The sequence below is a fragment of the Lepus europaeus genome, chromosome 15 (genome assembly GCF_033115175.1).
Source record: "Lepus europaeus isolate LE1 chromosome 15, mLepTim1.pri, whole genome shotgun sequence".
NCBI classification, from domain to species: Eukaryota; Metazoa; Chordata; class Mammalia; order Lagomorpha; family Leporidae; genus Lepus; species Lepus europaeus.
In genome coordinates, this window is record NC_084841.1 from 53,394,192 (window position 1) to 53,413,523 (window position 19,332).

General features: G+C 42.8%; 1 protein-coding gene across 9 annotated transcripts in view; it reads left to right on the top strand.

Annotated features, from left to right (window-relative positions):
* The window catches only part of ERBIN (erbb2 interacting protein), a 152,379-nt gene that overhangs the window by 36,246 nt on the left and 96,801 nt on the right, over window positions 1-19,332 (top strand). For 8 of the 9 annotated variants that reach the window (XM_062212131.1, XM_062212136.1, XM_062212132.1 and 5 more), the window contains exons 2-3: window positions 13,034-13,081; window positions 17,613-17,810. In XM_062212131.1, coding sequence (XP_062068115.1) covers window positions 17,622-17,810 — 189 coding nt within the window. In that variant the 5' untranslated portion in view covers window positions 13,034-13,081; window positions 17,613-17,621. The remainder of the gene's footprint in view (window positions 1-13,033; window positions 13,082-17,612; window positions 17,811-19,332) is intronic. The other variant, XM_062212130.1, reaches the window with a different exon arrangement.

Sequence of the window (19,332 nt, forward strand, 5' to 3'; positions counted from 1 at the left end):
GGCCTGGAAGAGGGGCAACCGGGACAGGATCGGTGCCCCGACCGGGACTAGAACCCGGGGTGCCGGCGCCGCAAGGCGGAGGATTAGCCTAGTGAGCCGAGGCGCCGGCCTAAAGGAGTTTTTAAATTGGGGTTGAGTCATGGACTTATGAGTTTTCAGAGGATAGGCTTCTTGGTTCAGAATTACAAATTGAATAAAAAGTGGGATTATGAATAAATTTTCATTTTTTGTTGACAGGTTCAGTTAAGTTTACCTAGTTTTAACAAAGGTTTATGTGATTCCATGACTTTATACCCTCTCTCCCCACATTTATAGAGCATATCCAGCATGTCCCCCTTTCCTTTTTTTTTTTTTTTTTTTTTTTAAAGATTTATTTATTTGAAAGTCAGAGTTACAGAGAAGGAGAGGCAGAGGCAGAGAGAGAAAAAGTCTTTCATCTGCAGGTTCATTTCCCAAATGATCACAACAGCCAGGCCTGGGTCAGGCTAAAGCCAAGAGCCAGGAGCTTCATCTGGGTGTGCCACGTGGGTGCAGGGGCTCAAGCACTTGGACCATCTTCTCTATCTTCTGCTTCTTTCCCAACTGCACTAGCAGGGAATTGGATTGGAAGTGGAGCAGCGGATACTTGAACCAGCTCCAATATATGCTGCTGGTGCTGTAAGCAGTGCCTTAACCTGCCACACCACATCACTGACCCCAGCTCCTCTTTTTTTTTTTTTTTTTTTTTGACAGGCAGAGTTAGACAGTGAGAGAGAGACAGAGAAAGGTCTTCCTTCTGTTGGTTCACCCCTAAATGGCTGCTACGGCTGGCACGTTGCGCCAATCCGAAGCCAGGAGCCAAGTGCTTCCTCCTGATCTCACTTAGGCCATCCTCCACTGCCTTCCCAGGCCACAGCAGAGAGCTGGACTGGAAGAGGAGCAACTGGGACAGAACTGGTGCCCCAACCGGGACTAAAACCGGAGTACTGGTGCCGCAGGCGGAGGATTATCCAAGTGAGCCGTGGCACTGGCCCCTCTTTACTTTTTGAAATGAAATCATAGATAACATTATCTACCAACTCTGACACAAATATTTTAAAAAGAAAAACATGATTTCCTACTGATTGGAGCAAACTGTATATAAGAAAAAAACTTTGTAATAGAAATACTATAACTCATTAGAAAATGTCACTAAGTAATTTCAGTGTTTCTGGAGAACTTCAATGTGGGCTCCTTTTTTTTTTTTTTTAAATTTTTATTTATTTATTTGAGAGGAAGAGTTACAGAGGGAGAGACAGAGAGAAAGGTCTTCCTTCCGTTGGTTCACTCCCCAGATGGCCGCAACTGCTGGAGCTACACCGATCCAAAGCCAGGAGCCAGAGGCTTCCTCCCAGTCTCCCATGCAGGTGCAGGGGCCCAAGGAGTTGGGCCATCTTCTACTTCTTCCCCAGGCCATAGCAGAGAGCTGGATTGGAAGAAGGGCAGCCGGGACTCGAACCTGTGCCCATATGGGATGCTGGTGCCGCAGGAGGGGGATTAACCTATTGTGCCATGGTTCCAGCCCTGATATGGGCTCCTTTTAAAATATAATGTATACATGTATCAGTCATGTATCGCTATAGGTGTTCGATCAAGAGAAATGAAAAATTGTCTCTCAAGTATGTTGGGAGATTTGTTACAGTTTTCTAGTCTTCAGATGAAAACAACTCAGCTGTTAATTAACAGAAAGACTGCATAAACAAATTGTAATACTATTCACACACTGATAGGAAAAGAATGCCATCGAAAGAATGAACTACTGATACAGTATGGATGAACCTCAGAAATACTATGTTTAGTGAAAGAAATCAGAGATCAAGTAGTATATACTATATGATTATATGAAATTCAGAAACTAAGTTAAAGCTTTAGAGAGTGAGTGCCTGTGGAAAGTACTATCATTGGCTGGTTGGGGGGCCATGAGAGAACTTTGTAGGTGGTGGAAACATCTTATATCTTGATTGGAGTATTTATTTTTCCAGGAGAATTATACACCTAAGAACTGTGCATTGCATTCTATATAAATTTTACCTCAAAAATGATGCAAATAAAGCAAAAATACACCTATATCGTATGAGAGATTCTGGTTTAATGGATTTAGGGTTTTGACCTGAGCATAGATGATCTTCATGTTGCAGCCACAGTTAGGTATTTGCTCTTAGATGGTAGCTTGCAATGAGTACAGTTGCTACACATGGAGATTAAAGCAGAAATGTTGTATTGGCAACTAAATTTTAATTAGGAGAGGTCTTGCTATCCCTGACAAGATTTAATGAAATGGAGAAACAACTCTTAGTAAAATTTGAAATGAAACAAAGTTTAATCTTGATTTATTAGGTATTTACAGTATATTAAAACAATGTGAGAAAAATAAAAATTGTGTTTTTATGCTTATAGAGTTAGGTTCTAGGCACAGATTGTAAAGAGTTTTTCTCCTTTGTGACTGGAGGACATTGAAAGTTAAGGGATCACTCCATTACAGTACACCAGCCATCCCTGGCTTTTGGCAAGTCCATTTACTCTGATAACAGAAAAGGTCCTCACATATTTCAAAATAACCCTTTTGAGAATCACTGATTGACAGAATTCCCTAAATCTTAATTTCTGTATTTGTTTATGGTAACAAAAAGAACAACTTGCATAAAAATCATACTTTAAAAAATAGGGCTTGTTGGGGCTTTGTGGGTTAAACTGCCACGTGCAACACCAGCATCCCATATGGGCCCTGGTTTGAGTCCCAGTCCAGCTCTCTGCTAATGTGCCTGGGAAAGCAGGAGAAGATGGCCCAGGTACATTGGAGACCCAGATGAAACTCCTAGCCTTGGACTGGCCCAGCCCTGCCTGTTGTGGCTATTTGGGTAGTGACCCAATGGATGGAAGATCTCTTCTTTATCTCTGACTTCCAAATAAATACATAAATCCAAACAAACAAAACCCCACTAGGTATAAAAAATACTAATACCAGGTATCTGTTGCTAGCAAAATTTAATAGGATTCAAGGAAAGCCTAGTGGTCTGAATTTCAGAGATACATGAACCAAGGGTAGGTAGGTAAATGTGGCAGTTTTCTTGCCTGGTGACAGATACCTGGTATTAGTCTAGGCAGATAGAGGAGAGGATGCCATGAATGGGAAGACATTGAAGAGATGGGGATAAATGATCTGATCATTGAATGACACTGTGGGCTTTAGAGAAGGAATGAGACTCTGACACAGTGCCAAAGGCAGAATCCAGTAATGAAGCCTGATTATTCCATCTACCATACCCACTGCATTTTGCCCAAGAGTAGCAATAGGGGAGGAATGGAGCAATTGTGTGGTCCTGTAAATGGTGAGGGTGCTTGAAATTTGAGAACCAAAAATGTATGGAACTACAGCCCAAACTCCTACTACCTGGGATTTTGACAAGATCAAAAGGTGGCTATTGCAGTAGAGAAATTAGAGGTTAAATTAATTACATGTGGATTATCTAATTAAAACTGCAGCCATTCTGAATCATCAGCCAACCACTTAACCCTGAGAAGAGCAGAAAGAGCTTACATTGGGGGGAAAAACAATGAAACAATATTAATACCAAATTTTTGGCTGTTACCTTACAGTGTCTAGAATATTATGAAATTATGAAACAGGAGCAGGAAAAGGTAATTGTATATATAAAATCAAGAGAAAACAGTTAATAAAAACAGATTTATAGGTGACCCAATTATTAAGTAGATAAGGACATTTTGTCAATTGACAGGATAATATATGAAGGTTTGGGTATTTTAGGACAATACTGAAGACTCTGAAAAATAAAAAAAATGCCTATTTTGGAACTTGGAAATACATATTAAATTCAAAAATTGTTCAAACTAGGCCTAACAGGTCTATCATAAGAAAGAATGGGGTTGGTGCTGTGGTGTAGTAGGTTAAGCTACCACCTGCCATGCCAGCATCCTAAATGGGCGCCTGTTTGATTCCTGACTGCTCTACTGTGATCCAGCTCCCTGTGCTAATGTGCCTGGGAAAGCAGCAGAAGATGGCCCAAGCGCTTGGGTCCCTTCAGGTGTATAGGAGACCCAGAAGAAGCTCCTGGCTTCAGTCTGGCCCAGCCCTGGCAGTTGTGGCCACTGAGGGAGTGAACCAGTGGATGGAAGACCTCTTTCTCTCTCTCTCTCTTTCCTCTCTCTCTCTCTGTAACTCTGCTTTCAAATAAGTAAATCTTTAAAAAAAAAAAAAAAAAAAAAAAAAAAAAGATTGAGGGGTGGGCATTTGGCATAGTGATTTAAGGTGTCATTTGGGACACCCACTGTGTTGGAGTGCCTGCTTCCTGTTTTCTGCTAATGAACATCCTCAGAGGCAGCATTTGATGGTTCAAGTATTTGGGTCCCTGCAACCCATGTAGAAGACCCAGATTATGTTTCTGGTTCCTGACTTAGCCCTGGCCCAGCCTCCACTGTTGGAAGATCTCCCTATTTTTCTGTCTTTGTCTCTCTGCCATTCAAATCAATCGATACATATGTACATTTATAACAGAATTAGAAGTAATGCAGGAAATGGTAAGTGTGTGAATTAAAAATATTTTCTGGTTTTTATATAAATGATAGTAGATAGTATAAAAAGCAAAAAATTATATTTATTATAGAATTTATAATGTGAGGAAGTAAAATATAAGACAGTAGCAGAAAAGGTGGAAGTAAATGTATATTCTTCCATAGGTTTTAGATTATATAGGTAGTGAGATAATATTATATGAACATGGGCTATGATGACTAAAGAATGCATATTGTAAATTCCTAGAGTAACCAAAAAAAGTTGCATATGGTCATACAAGGAGATAAAACGGGGCTGGCGCTGAAACATACTGTCTGTGTTTTTCAGTTGTGTCAGAAGCAATGATGATTCTTCTTTTAAACTGAAAATGAAGCCTACCAGAACAAAGACTGTAGATCAGAGACAAAGTTTATTACCCATCACCCAAGCAGCAATTAAAGCAGTTCTTTGTGTCAGTTCTCAGATCCTTATTCTCTACATAGTGACATATACAGGTCATATAGTAATTGTACATACAGTATTATGTGTTAGATGAGAGGAACCACAAAATAGTAAATGTGGTTAGGATCACTGATAACCTTTTTGTCCTTTCCTTTGGGTTAGCAAGTATTTTCTGGACAATGGGAATTGTATTGTCTGAATATTTTTTTGTTAAGATTTATTTCTTTGAAAGGCAGAATTACGGAGAGGAGACAGAGATCTTTGATACACTGGGTCACTCCCCAAATGGTTGCAGTGGCCAGGACTGGGTTGGGCCAAAGATAGGAACCAGGAGCTTCATCCAGATCTTCCCTCTTGATGCTGGGTCCCAAGTACTTAGGCCAGCTTCCACTACTTTCCCACGTACATTAGCAGAGAGCTGGATTGAAAGTGGAACAGCCAGTACTTGAACGAGGCCTTGGCTTAACCCATTATACAACACCATAACACCAGCCCATTGTCTCAATTTTGATAAGCATTATTATCCTGGAATGTCTTGTCCCCCACCCCCCTCTGAGATTTTACTTAGTTAGTTGAAAGGCAGAGAAAGAGAGAGAGAGAGAGAGAGAGCGCGCGCACGCTATTCGCTGATTCATTCCTCAAATGGTCACGTGGTCACAACTACCAGGGCAGGGCCAAGCCCAAGCCAGGATCCTGGAACTCCAACTGGGTCTCCCACATGGACGGCAGGGGCCCAACTTTTTGGACCCTATTCAACTGCTTTCCCAGGCCATTATCAGGGAGTTGGACCAGAAATGGAGCATCCTGGACCTGAAAAGGCACTCATGGAATACCAGTGTCGCAGGCAGCAGCTTAATCTGCTGTGTTAAAATGCTGGCCCCTATACAGCTATCTTAAAGTGGCTATAAAGTGCATTTTGCAGAAGACCCAGACACAGAAACTTGAGATATTTATGGGGATTTGCCTGCCAATACACTGTGCTCTCTTGCAATAACTGATACATACATTTTTAAAAAAGATTTATTTATTTATTTGAAAGAGAGATTTCCCATCCATTGTTTGACTCCCCAGATGGCCACAACATCCACTGCTGCATCAGGCAGAAGCCAGGAAGTTCTTCCAGGTCTCTGTGAGTGGCAGGGGCCCAAACACTTTGGTCATCTTCCACTGCTTTTCCCAGGCAGTTAGTAGGGAGCTGGGTTGGAAGTGGAGCAGCTGAGACAAGAACCAGTATCGATGTGGGATGCCGGTGTTGCAGGTCACAGCTTTACCCACTACACCACAACGCTGGCCGCTATGTAAAATTTGATCACTCTTCAACTAAAGCCTTATGCCATTAGGATGAAAGACTTGATGATCAACATCTATCTCATTGTCTTTTTTTTTATTTTATTTTATTTTTATTTTTGACAGGCAGAGTGGATAGTGAGAGAGAGACAGAAAGGTCTTCCTTTTTGCCGTTGGTTCACCCTCCAATGGCCGCTGCGGCTGGCACACCGCGCTGATCCAAAGCCAGGAGCCAGGTGCTTCTCCTGGTCTCCCATGGAGTGCAGGGCCCAAGCACTTGGGCCATCCTCCACTGCACTCCCGGGCCACAGCAGAGAGCTGGCCTGGAAGCGGGGCAACTGGGACAGGATCGGTGCCCTGACCGGGACTAGAACCCGGTGTGCCGGCGCCGCAAGGCGGAGGATTAGCCTAGTGAGCCGCGGCGCTGGCCTATCTCATTGTCTAAATGAAGTCCAGGTACTGGTAAAGCTCCTCAACACCATTTGTAGTTCAAGAAACATAAAATAAAAAAGAGGCCGGCGCCATGGCTTAACAGGCTAATCCTCTGCCTTGTGGCGCCGGCACACAGGGTTCTAGTCCTGGTTGGGGCGCCGGATTCTATCCCGGTTGCCCCTCTTCCAGGCCAGCTCTCTGCTGTGGCCTGGGAGTGCAGTGGAGGATGACCCAAGTGCTTGGGCCCTGCACCCCATGGGAGACCAGGAGAAGCACCTGGCTTCTGGCTTTGGATCAGCACGGTGCGCCAGCCACAGCGGCCATTGGAGGGTGAACCAACGGCAAAAAGGAAGACCTTTCTCTCTGTCTCTCTCTCTCTCACTATCCACTCTGCTTGTCAAAAAAATAAAAAAATAAAAAGTAAAAAAAAAAAAAAAAAAAAAAAGAGATGTTACTGCACACCCAGTACATAGGCTAAGATTAAGAGAGGGAGATTAGTGAGGATGTAATTGGAACTCACTGAGAGTGTTACATGATAAAACTATCTGTACAACGTTAGTTTTTAAAAATTTGAGGAAAAAAAACCTCCCATCTGCCAGGTAATTCCCAGAATATCTGCAACAGCCAGGACCAGCCCAGGCTGAAGCTGGGAACCAGGGATTCAACCAGAAGTGGCATGTGAATGATAGGGACCCAATTACTCCTGAATATCTACTGGCTACTGCCTACTGCTTCCCAGGGTCTCAAACCCAGGCATTCCTATATGGGTTACCGGCATTTTGTGTGTCATTTTAACAGCTAGACCAAGTGCTTGCTCCTAAAAGAATAGTTTTTTAAAGAAAGTTAAACATACTCTTAGACTGTGACCCAGCAGTGTCATTTGCACTTGAGAACTGAAGCCCCTGTTTTTATAACAAATATAATAGCACCTGTATTCAGAATAGGTTGCCTTGGTTAGAGTTTTGACTGGAAAAGGGCAAGTGTGAACATACTGAGGTGATGAAAATAGTTCTTTTTGGTTACATGGAAGTATGCTTTTTCCATCTGTACTCTTTTATTTTTTAAAAAAAGATTTATTTACAAGTTAGAGGGAGAGACAGAGAATGATCTTTTATCTGCTGCTTTACTCCCCAGAAGACTGCAATGGCCGGGGCAGGGCCAGGCCAAACCTAGAGCCAGGAGCTTTACTGGGGACTCCCAGGTGGGTGGCAGGGACCCAAACACTTAGGCCATCTTCTGTTGCTTTCCCAGGCCATTAGCAGGGAATTGGATCAGAAGTAGAACAGCTGGGACATTAACCAGCATCCATATGAGATGCTGGCATTGCAGGCAGTGGTTTAACCCACTATACCACTCCACCAGCCCGCTCCATCTGTATTCTTAGAATGTGTTCACTTCATTATGGGTAAGCTAAATGATCTTAAACAACCACCAAATACTATTTAATAGCTGTGGGCATGCCTGAGGGACCTTTGTTCCCTGTCTTAATATTGGAACTCACTTCGGAAGATTGCACCAATGTAAAATTTCTTTCCAGCCAGGTTTATCTTGTGATGTCTTTAGATAAATATAAGAATATAATGGATATATATATATATATATATATTTTAAAGATTTATTATTTGAAATTCAGAGTTACACAGAGAGAGGAGAGGCAGAGAGAGAGAGAGGTCCTCCATCAGTTGGTTCACTTAATGGATATATTTTTTAAAGTTTGTTTATTTGAGAGAGTTTCAGAGGGAGAGACAGCAAGGTCTTCCATCCACTGGTTTATTCCCCAAATGGTCATATCAGCCAGAGCTGGGCCAATCCAAAGCCAGGAGCCAGGAGCTAATTCCTGGTATCCCATGTGGGTGCAGGTAGAGTTACAGACAATGAGAGAGAGAAACAGAGAAAGGCCTTCCTTCTGTTGGTTCACCCTCAAATGGCCACTATGGCCAGCACTATGCCGATCCGAAGCCAGGAGCCAGGTGCTTCCTCCTGGTCTCCCATGCGGGTGTAGGAGCCCAAGCACTTGGGCCATCCTCCATTGCCCTCCCTGGCCACAGCAGAGAGCTGGACTGGAAGAGGAGCAACTGGGACTAGAACCCGGTGCCCATAGGGGTTGCCAGCGCCTCAGGCGGAGGATTAGCCAAGTGAGCCACGGCGCCAGCCCCAGGCTTAAGCTTTTCTAATAGCTTGCTCATAGGGGACCTACCTTAATCCCTTACAAGGACTTTGCCCCCTGACACACACACTCACACTCTCACACACAGACCCCACCTCTTAACATTAAGCTCATTGGAAACAAATACTTGAACTTTTGGGGGAACAAACCAGATCTAAATCATAACACCAATTATGTTCTTTCTTGGATTCCTGTCAGTGTTTTACCTCATCACTAGAAGTTACTTTGTCAAGATTATCAGTGATTTTTACATTAATAGCTAGTGACAGTGCTAAGTTCTCTTTCACAGAGTTTGATAATTTCCTTACTCCTCTTTGAATTTTTTTCACTTGGCTTTGAGGATACCATACTTTCCTGGGTTTTTCTCTTCTGATCTCTTTAGTATCCTTTGGTGATCCTACCTCTTCTAACCCTCAATTTTATATGTTTTCTTTTTAAAAATCATTTAAGATTTACTTTTTTTTTTTTTACCACAAAGCAAAAATCTTTAATACATTAAAATAAACACGGAATAAAAATAAACTACTAGGGAAAGTCACTTCAATAGAATAGATGACTTGGCCAGCGCCGCAGCTCACTAGGCTAATCCTCTGCCTGCGGTGCTGGCACCCTGGGTTCTAGTCCTAGTTGGGGCGCCGGATTCCGTCCCGGTTGCTCCTCCTCCAGTCCAGCTCTGGTGTGGCCCAGGAAGGCAGTGGAGGATGGCCCAGGTGTCTGGGCCCTGCACCCACATGGGAGACCAGGAGGAAGCACCTGGCTTCCGGCTTCAGATTGGCGTGCGCTCTGGCTGTAGCTGCCATTTGGGGGGGGGGGTGAACCAACGAAAGGAAGACCCCTCTCTCCGTCTCTCTCTCTAACTCTGCCTTCACCATGTCCTCCAATTTCCTCATCTGTCATTTACCTGTACCTTCTACCTCTTAGTTCGCATTGGAAACGTTCTGGAGACCCGTAAGTCCAAGATCAAGGAGGCGCTAGGTTTGGTCATCTGGCGAAATCTCCGAGAGGGCACACCACCGTTGCACCAGGGAACATCGTACTTTCTGTGGCCAAGATTTACTTATTTATTTGAAAGGCAGAGACGGAGAGAGAGCTTCCATTCACTGGTTCACTCCCCAAATGGCCACAATGGCCAGTGCTGGACCAGGCCAAATCCAGGAGCCAGGAGCTTCTTTTGAGTCTCCTACATGGGTGCAGGGGCCCAAGTACTTGGGCCACCTTTTGCTTTCCCAAGTGCATTAGCAGGGAGCAGGATAGGAAGTGAAGCAGCCAGGACTTTAACTTGCACCCATATGGGTTGCTGACACTACAGGCAGAGGCTTAGCCTTCTATACCACAGCCCAGGCCCCAAGTTTATATGTCTTGAGGCTCAGTTTTAGACCTGTTTTCTGTCTCCCCTAATAATCCTGATGATTTCATCTAATATCATTACTTTAAATATCTGTAAGCAGATGACTTTTAAATTTTATGTTCTCAGCTTGGATCTCTCCCTAGCTCTCTGTACGTATACAGTTGCCTACTGAGGATTCTACGTAGTATCTTTCCGATATTTCAAACTAAGGCTTTAAACACAAGCATCTCACTTTTCTTCTAAAATTACTCTTACCATGGTCTTACTCTATTTTAATTTACTGGCACCTCTATTCTACCAGACTGCCTCATTCTCTGTGGAAATATATTGAATGATAAAAGATTTGGTAGCTGTCTTTACTTGAAGTACACAAAAGTATTTTTTTGTGTGTGTGTGGTATTCAATATGTGTAGAATTTGTGGTGAAGGTTTAAATAACTCAGTACAGTAATCCTGAACCATTCAGCATAGACAAATGACTATATTAGGGTGATTCTGTAAAATTCTGAAATACATGTTTATGGCTGTCAGCCTGAATTTTTAAGAAAAATATTCATGATGTATATACTTTTTATTAAGATCACTGTTTTAGGTTTTAGGCTGTCCCACTTTGGAATGTGTTGACTGCAAGTACAGAAAGCCTAGCAGTGGTTTAAGCAAATAAAGGACTTAATTTTTTCACATGCCAGGAAATCTAGAAGTAGGCGTAATTAGCCTTGGTTCAGCTGTGGGGCAGTGCTGTTACAGATCCCCAGCTTATTTTACCTCTCTATTATGTCAGTCTTATGATTTCACAAACTTTTAATCCTCATAGCTATTGCTTATGATAATATGATTGTTGTAGCACTGGACATTGTATACAGATTCAAAGTTAGAAAGTGGGAGACTGGTAGTGTCAGACACTTTTGTTCTCATCAGGAAAGCAAATGCTTTCCCAGAATCAGTCCCGAGTCTACCTCAAGAGACATACTTGTAAGTTTTGTATAAGTCTTTGATCTTAACTACATTACCTATCCCTGTCTACTCTTCCTGGCCTGAAAAGCTCAAAAGTAAGAAATTAGCTGAGCCCATTACCGCTCTTGAACAGTCAAGATTCTTAATGGAAAATAAATCCAAGAAGCAGTTATCAGTGCCTACCACATAGAACCATCAACAACTGAAATTTAGGGGCTGGCTTTATGGCATAGCGGATAAAGCCCTCACCTGCCTATTCTATATGGGTGCTGGTTCAAGTCCTGGTTTGATCCACTTCTGATCACGTTCCCTGATAATGACCTGGGAAAAGCAGAGGATGGCCCAGGTGTTTAGGCTCCTGTCACTCAAGTGGGAGCCCCAGATGAAGCTCCTATCTTTTCCCTGCCCCAGCCCTGGCTATGTGGCCATCTGGGGAGTAAACCAGCACATGGAAAATCTCTCTTTGTACCTTTTGCTGTTTCTAACTCTTTCAAAATAAATACAGAGATCATTTATTTAAAAAAAAAAAAACCTGAAATAGAATTTATTTGTATAGAAAAATTTTATTTTCAGTAAGTTAAAATCAGTCAGCCTTATAATTTTCGGTGAAAAGATTTTAAATATACAGATGATGGATTTCAATGTTTTTAGGTCTGTTTTCTTTTTTAAGATTTATTTATTTCTTTGAAAGAGTTAGAGAGAGAGGAGAGACAAGAGTGGTCTCTGTCTGCTGGTTGACTACCCAAATGGCTACAACAGGCAGGAGCCTGGAGCTTCTTCCTGGTCCCCCAACTTGGCCATCTTCTGCTGCTTTCCCATGCATATTAGCAGGGAGCTGGATCAGAAGCGGAACAGCCGGGACTGGAACCATGGCCCATATGGGATGCCTTCAGTGCAGACAGCAGCTTTACCCACAGTGCCGATCCCAGTTCGCAACATTACAAATGTCTGAGAACAATACACTTTTTAAGAAACTAGCTGTTTATTTAAGAGCACATTTGTGTGAGTATATGTGCACTTGTGTGTTTCTTCTTTTTTTTAAAGATTTATTTATTTGAGTTAGAGGGAGGAGAGACAGAAAGATAACTTCCATCTGTTCCTTTGCTCCCCAAATAGCTGTTATGGCCAGGGCTGGGCCATGTCAAAGCCAGGAGCCAGGGGTATTCTCTGGGTCACCCAACATGGGTGGCAGGGGCCCAGGGACTTGCACTATCCTCTGCTACTTTCCCAGCAGGGATCTGTATTGGAAGCAGAGCAGCCAGGACTTGAACTGGTGCCCGTACAGGATGCTGGCGCTGCAGATGGCAGTGCTACAATATCAGGTCCCCTCTTTTGTTTTTTAAAATGTATTTATTTGAAAGGCAAAGCAGGACACACACACACACACACACACATGAGAAAGAGATCTTCCATCAGCAGCTGGTTCACTCCCCAAATGCCTACAGGAGCCAGGTCTGAGCTAGACTGAAGGCAGGAGCTTGGAATCCCTTCTGCATCTCCCATATTGGTGGCAGGGCCCCAAGTTCTTGAGCCATCGCCTGTTGCTTCCAAGAGTGCACATTAGCAGGAAGCTGTATTGGAAGTCAAGCCAGGACTTGAACCCAGGCACTTTGATATGGGATGCAGGCACCCCAAGTGGCATCTTAACCAAATGTCAAATGCACCTAGATGAGTATATTAAGAAGCTAGTATTTTTACTGTTTGTTCTTAAACTATTTTCAGTTAACAGTGATCAAATTTTATAATTTTAATTTATCTTTTGGTATAAATTCAAAGTTAGAAGAAGAGATGTTTCATTATAATCAATAAAGACCCATTTTTATTGTTAATTTTGGTTCTCTTTTTGCTTACCACAGAATGTTGGCTCAATTAAGAAACACCAGGGAAATAAATTCAACCCAGTGGTAAGTAGTTTTAGTTTCTTCTGTTCCAAGGTTTTTGGCTCATTTTTGTGCCCCTTTTCTGGATTGACTGTTTTTCTTCCATTGTGTTTAGAAGACCCTGTGTCTACAGCATGACTTCTGAGCATTTTAAAAAATATATTTATTTGAAAGGGAGAGTTATATATAGAGCTCTTCATCTGCTGGTTCATTCCCTAAAGGGCCAGGGCTGGGTCAGACTGGAAGCCAGGAGCTTCTTCTTTGTCTCCTACCTGGATCAAGGGGCCCAAGCATTTGTGCTACCTTCTGCTGCTTTGCCAGGCACATCAGCAAGGAGCTGGATTGAAAGTGGAGCAGCTGAGACTCAAACTGGTACATATGAGATGCAGGCAGTGGTTTAACCTGCTTTGCCACAATGGCATCACCCAATTTCTGAATTATAAAGTAGTTCTTTGCATAACCCATAAACTCTACTTAGCTGTTGCCATGTTGATCAGTTCCCTTTTCAAACCAGGCTAGAATTTCTCCCTTATGGATTACTTCCTTGAATTATTCTGTAACGGAGGATCTCTTTGCATATTGTTACTCATTTACTTATCTTTCATATTATAATTTCTTTTCTCATTCTGTTGTATTTTATTTATTTATTTATACCTAGAAATCTTTATTTAAGGTATACAAGCTTCATGCATTTCATAAATACAAATTTAGGAACATAGTGATTCTTCCCACCCTACTCTTCCCCTTCCTTCCACCGTCACTCCCACCCTTCTTCCTCCTCCCCCTCCTATTCCCATTCTTAATTTTTACTAAGATCGATTTTCTTTTTTTAAAGATTTATATATTTATTTGAAAGGCAAAGTTACAGAAGGGTAGAGGCAGAGAAAGAGAGGTCTTTCATCTGCTGGTTCACTCTTCAAATGACCTCAACGGCCAGAGCTGGGCCTATCCGAAGCCAGGAGCCAGCAGCTTCTTTCAGATCTCCTGCATGAGTGTGGGGACCCAAGGACTTGGGCCATCTTCTGCAGCTTTTCCAGGCACATTAGCAGGTAGCTGGATGGGAAATAGAGCAGCCAGAATGTGAACATGCACCCATATGGGATGCTGGCACTGTGGGCAGTGGCTTTACCCACTACGTCACAGCGCCAGCCCCAGTAAGATCTATTTTCTTTTTTAAAGATTATTTATTTATTTGAAAGCCAGAGTTACACAGAGAGGCAAAGAGAGAGAGAGAGAGAGGTCTTCCATCCGCTGGTTCATTTCTCAACTGGCCACAATGGCTGGAGCTGTGCCAGTCTGAAGCCAGGAGCTTCTTCCGAGTCTCCCACATGAGTGTGGAGACCCAAGGACTTGGGCCATCTTCCACTGCTTTCCCAGGCCATAGCAGAGAGCTAGATCGGAAGTGGAGCATCTGGGACTCGAACTGGTGCCCATATGGGATGCTGGCACTGTAGGCGGTGGCTTTACCTGCTATGCCACAGGGCTGGCCCCAAGATCTATTTTCAGTTCACTTTATACACATAAGATTAACCCTACATTAAGTAAAGAGTTCTACAAATAGTATGGGAAAAAAACTGTTCCTCAATAGTCCAGACAAGGGCTCTTCAAAGTCATTGCATCTCAAAGTGTCAATTTCACTTCTGTAAATTACCTTTTAGATACTCTGTTAGTTAACCACAGATCAGGGAAAACACATGGTATTTGTCTTTTTGGGACTGGCTTATTTCACTAAGTATAATGGTTTCCAGTTGCATACATTTTGTTGCAAAGGATAGGATCTCTTTTTTTTTTTTTTTTTTTAACCACTGGGTAGTCCATGGTGTACACATCCCATAATTTCTTTTTACAGTCTTTAGTTGACAGACATCTGGGTTGATTTCATATTTTAGCTATGGTGAATTGAGTTGCAATAAACATGGGGGTATAGATAACTCTTTCATATGCTGATTTCATTTGCTTGCATGGATTTCCAGTTGTGGGATGGCTGGGTTATATGGTAGATCTATATTCAGATTCCTGAGGTATCTCCATACTGTCTTCCATAGTGACTGTACTAGTTTACATTCCTGCTAATAGTGGATTAGGGTACCTTTTGTGCCCACCCCCCACCCTTCCTTGCCAGCATTTGTTTGTTGATTTCTGTATGAAAGCCATTCTAACTGGGATGAAGTGAAACCTCATTGTGACTTTGATTTGCTTTTCCCTGATGGCTAGTTACCCTGAGCATTTTCTCATTTGTCTGTTGGCCATTTGGATTTCCTCTTTTGAAAAAGGAGAGGCAGAGAAAGAGAGAAAGACTTTCCATCCACTGGTCCATTCCCCAAATGGCTGAAATGGTGAGGGTTGAGTGACACTGAAGCCAGGAGCCAGGAGCTTCTTCCAGGTCTCCCACAGGGTGCAGGGGCCCAAGGAATTGGGATATCTTCTACTACTTTCCCAGGCCATAGCAGAGAGCTGGATCAGAAGTGGAGCAGTCTGGTTTTGAACCGGCAGCCATATGGGATGCTGGTGCTTCAGGCCAGGGTGTTAACCCACTGTGCCACAGTGCCAGCCCTTTTTTTTTTTTTTTAAAGATTTATTTATTTGAAAGAATTACACAGAGAGGCAGAGAGAGAGGGGGAAAAATGGCACAGTCTTAACCTGTGGCACCAATTGTAGTATATAATCTTCTGCCTAGGTCAAGAATTTATCATTTGTTGGGGTGGGTGCTGTGGCATAGCAGATAAAGCCACCGCCTGCTGTGCTGACATCCCATATGGGCGCTGGTTTGAGACTCTGACTTTGAAATAAATAAATCTTTAAAAAAAAGTGAAAAAAAAAGTTTTTCATTTGAGTTTGGCGTTGTGGTGCAAGGAGTTAAACCACCACTTGGAATGTGGGTATCTCATATTTTAGAGTGCCCATTCAAGTCTCCATTGCTCTGCATCTGACTCAGCTCCCTGCTAATGTGGCTGGAAAAGCAGTGGAAGGTAGCCCAAGTACTTAGGCCCTAGCCACCCACATGGGAAACTCAGATGGAGTTTCAGGCTCTTGACTTTGGCCTGGCCATTGGGGAGGAGCCAGTGTATGAAGACCTTTCTCACTCTCCCTTTCTGTTACTCTTTCACATGAATAAAAATAAATCTGTTTTGAAAAAAAAATTTTACTATTTTACTTACAAAGAATTGATAACACTCTGTCATTCTTATTGAAGTAAGTTTTTATTGCTAATCTTATCTCATCCTATGTGCAATTAAGTGCCTACATTGTGTACTTAATAAAATTAGCCTTGATAGGCCGGTGCCGCAGCTCACTAGGCTAATCCTCCGCCTTGCGGCGCCGGCACACCGGGTTCTAGTCCCGGTCGGGGCACCGACCCTGTCCCGGTTGCCCCTCTTCCAGGCCAGCTCTCTGCTGTGGCCAGGGAGTGCAGTGGAGGGTGGCCCAAGTGCTTGGGCCCTGCACCCCATGGGAGACCAGGAGAAGCACCTGGCTCCTGCCATCGGATCAGCGCGGTGCGGCGGCCATTGGAGGGTGAACCAACGGCAAAAGGAAGACCTTTCTCTCTGTCTCTCTCTCACTGTCCACTCTGCCTGTCCAAAAAAAAAAAAAAAAAAAGAATAAAATTAGCCTTGATAAAAATTTTTACTGATTCAGAATTGGTTTTTCCCTCAGTTAAACTGAAGTCTATACTTTATTTAAGCAAGTTTGTGTTCCTGTGTGAACACATTTAAGACTTGTAAGGCTATTATTTCACTGAAAGAAAATGTACTTGAAGAACATGGAAATTTTCATGTGGGAAAATCATAGGAAAGTTGCAGGGTGACCCCCCCAATGGCTGGTTAGGAATCCTAAAGTGTCTTTGTATTTTTATTTCCTACTCATAATTGCACACATTCTTAATTAATGATGGGACTTTTAGAGCCAGAAATTGAAGGAAAAATGTTAGGTTAGAATTTTTAAGAACTAAGAAGCGGACACACAAAACTTATTTTTTTGTAGAAACATATAAATGGTTACTTCAGATTGTAAAGTGCCATAATATTTGAGTGTAATTTGAAAACCTACAGATGTAAATGTGTTAAAGCAACTTTTTTTTTAAAAGATTTACTTTATTTATTTGAAAGGCAGTGTTAGAGTTAGAAAGGGAAGGAAGGAAGGAAGGAAGGAGGGAGGGAGAGAGAGAGTGGGAGAGCAGGAGTGCTTCTATCTGCTGGTTCACTTCCTAAATGGCCACAATGCCCAGGACTAGGTCTCCCATATGGGTGCAGGGACCTAAGTACTTAGCTTGTTTTCCACTGCTTTCCCAGGTGCATTAGCGGAAAGCTGGATAGGAAGTGGGGCAGCTGGGACTAGAACTGGCAGCCATATGGGATGCTGGTATTGCAGGTGGCGGCTTTATCCACTACACCACAGCCTCAAAAGCAGTGTTAAATCAGTTCTCTTTGGTTGCTTTTGGTCGAGGAAGAGGTGTTGATTTATTATCATATGAGTTGTGACAAATGAATAGGAATAACTTGTTCTGAAAAATTGTTGTAACGTGTATATAATTAGATTTTTTATTTGAATATTGCAGTGTCTAAAAATGACTACAAAACGAAGTTTGTTTGTGCGGTTGGTACCATGTCGCTGTCTTCGAGGGGAAGAGGAGACTGTCACTACTCTGGATTATTCTCATTGCAGTTTGGAACAAGTTCCCAAAGAGATTTTTACTTTTGAAAAAACTTTGGAAGAACTCTATTTAGATGCTAATCAAATTGAAGAACTTCCAAAGGTATGTCAATAATGTCTTTCAAGAATTATGCTTGGTTGTTGTTACCTGATTACCAAAATAGTATCCATATAAATTTGTTCTTTTTTTAAAAAGATTTATTTATTTATTTATAAGGCAGAAAGGGGGGGGGGGGTCTTCCATCTGCTGCTGCACTGCGCATTTGCTGCAACAGCTGTAGCTGGGCCCATCCGAAGCTAGGAGTCAGGAGCTTCTTCCAGGTCTCCCACGTGGGTGCAAGTGCCCAAGGACTTGGGACATCTTCTCTTTCCCAGGCTATAGCAGAGAGCTAGATCAGAAGTGGATCAGCTGGAACTCGAACCCGTGCCCATATAGGATGCTGGCACTGCAGGCAGTGGCTTTACCTGCTGTGCCACAGTGCCACCCCAATTTGTGTTGTTTTCATATTTTGGTATAATTTTATCGTGGGGTATATGCCACAATTGACTTTTTTTTTAATGACTTTATTTTATTTTATTTTATTTTATTTATTTCTTTTTTTTGACAGGCAGAGTGGATAGTGGTTCACCCTCCAATGGCCGTTGCGGTTGGCGCATCGTGCTGATCCGAAGCCAGGAGCCAGGTGCTTCTCCTGGTCTCCCATGGGGTGCAGGGCCCAAGCACTTGGGCCATCCTCCACTGCCTTCCCGGGCCATAGCAGAGAGCTGGCCTGGAAGAGGGGCAACCAGGATAGAATCCGGCGCCCCAACCGGGGGTAGAACCCGGTGTGCCGGCGCCGCAAGGCGGAGGATTAGCCTGTTAAGCCATGGCGCCGGCCAACACTTTATTTATTTGAGAGGTGGAGTTACAGACAGACAGAGGGAGAGACAGAGAAAGGTCTTCCATTCCTTAGTTCACTTCCCAAATGGCCGCAACCACTGGAGCTGAGCCAATCTGAAGCTAGGAGCCTTCTGGGTCTCCCATGCAGATGCAGGGACCCAAGCTCTTGAGCCATCCTCCTCTGCTTTCTCATGCCATAAGCAGAGAGCTGGATCAGAAGAGGAGCAGCCAGGACATCAATGGCACCCATATGGGATGCCGGCCTTGCAGGTGATAGCTTTACCCATTTTGCCGAAGCACTGGTCCCCACAATTTGTGCCTTTAAAAAGTAGATTTTAAACCTTATCTCTTCAAATTAATCGCTTGAATACTTACAGAAATAGCTTAAAGTTTTGTATTTAATTCCATTTGTATTATAGCCACTAAGACAATGACACTACACAATTTCTAGACAACGAACTTAAATTAGTCCTATTGTTTTCTAGTTTTCATAAAAATTGATAATTTCTCTTGGTATCCATTGCTTCAATTGAGGATAGTTGTTTGAGCTATCACATCATGACTCCACTGTTTATTACTTTTAAATGGCATATTCTGTTTTCATCCATTTATAGTTTGGAAATGTTTGGAAGGACTTCCATTTCTGAAATCTAGTATTTGGGAAGAGCAAATTGGTTTATTGTCATGAAACACACTGTCTTAAATTATCACCTTATTTTTTGTGTACTTTTCTCTCTCTCTCTCT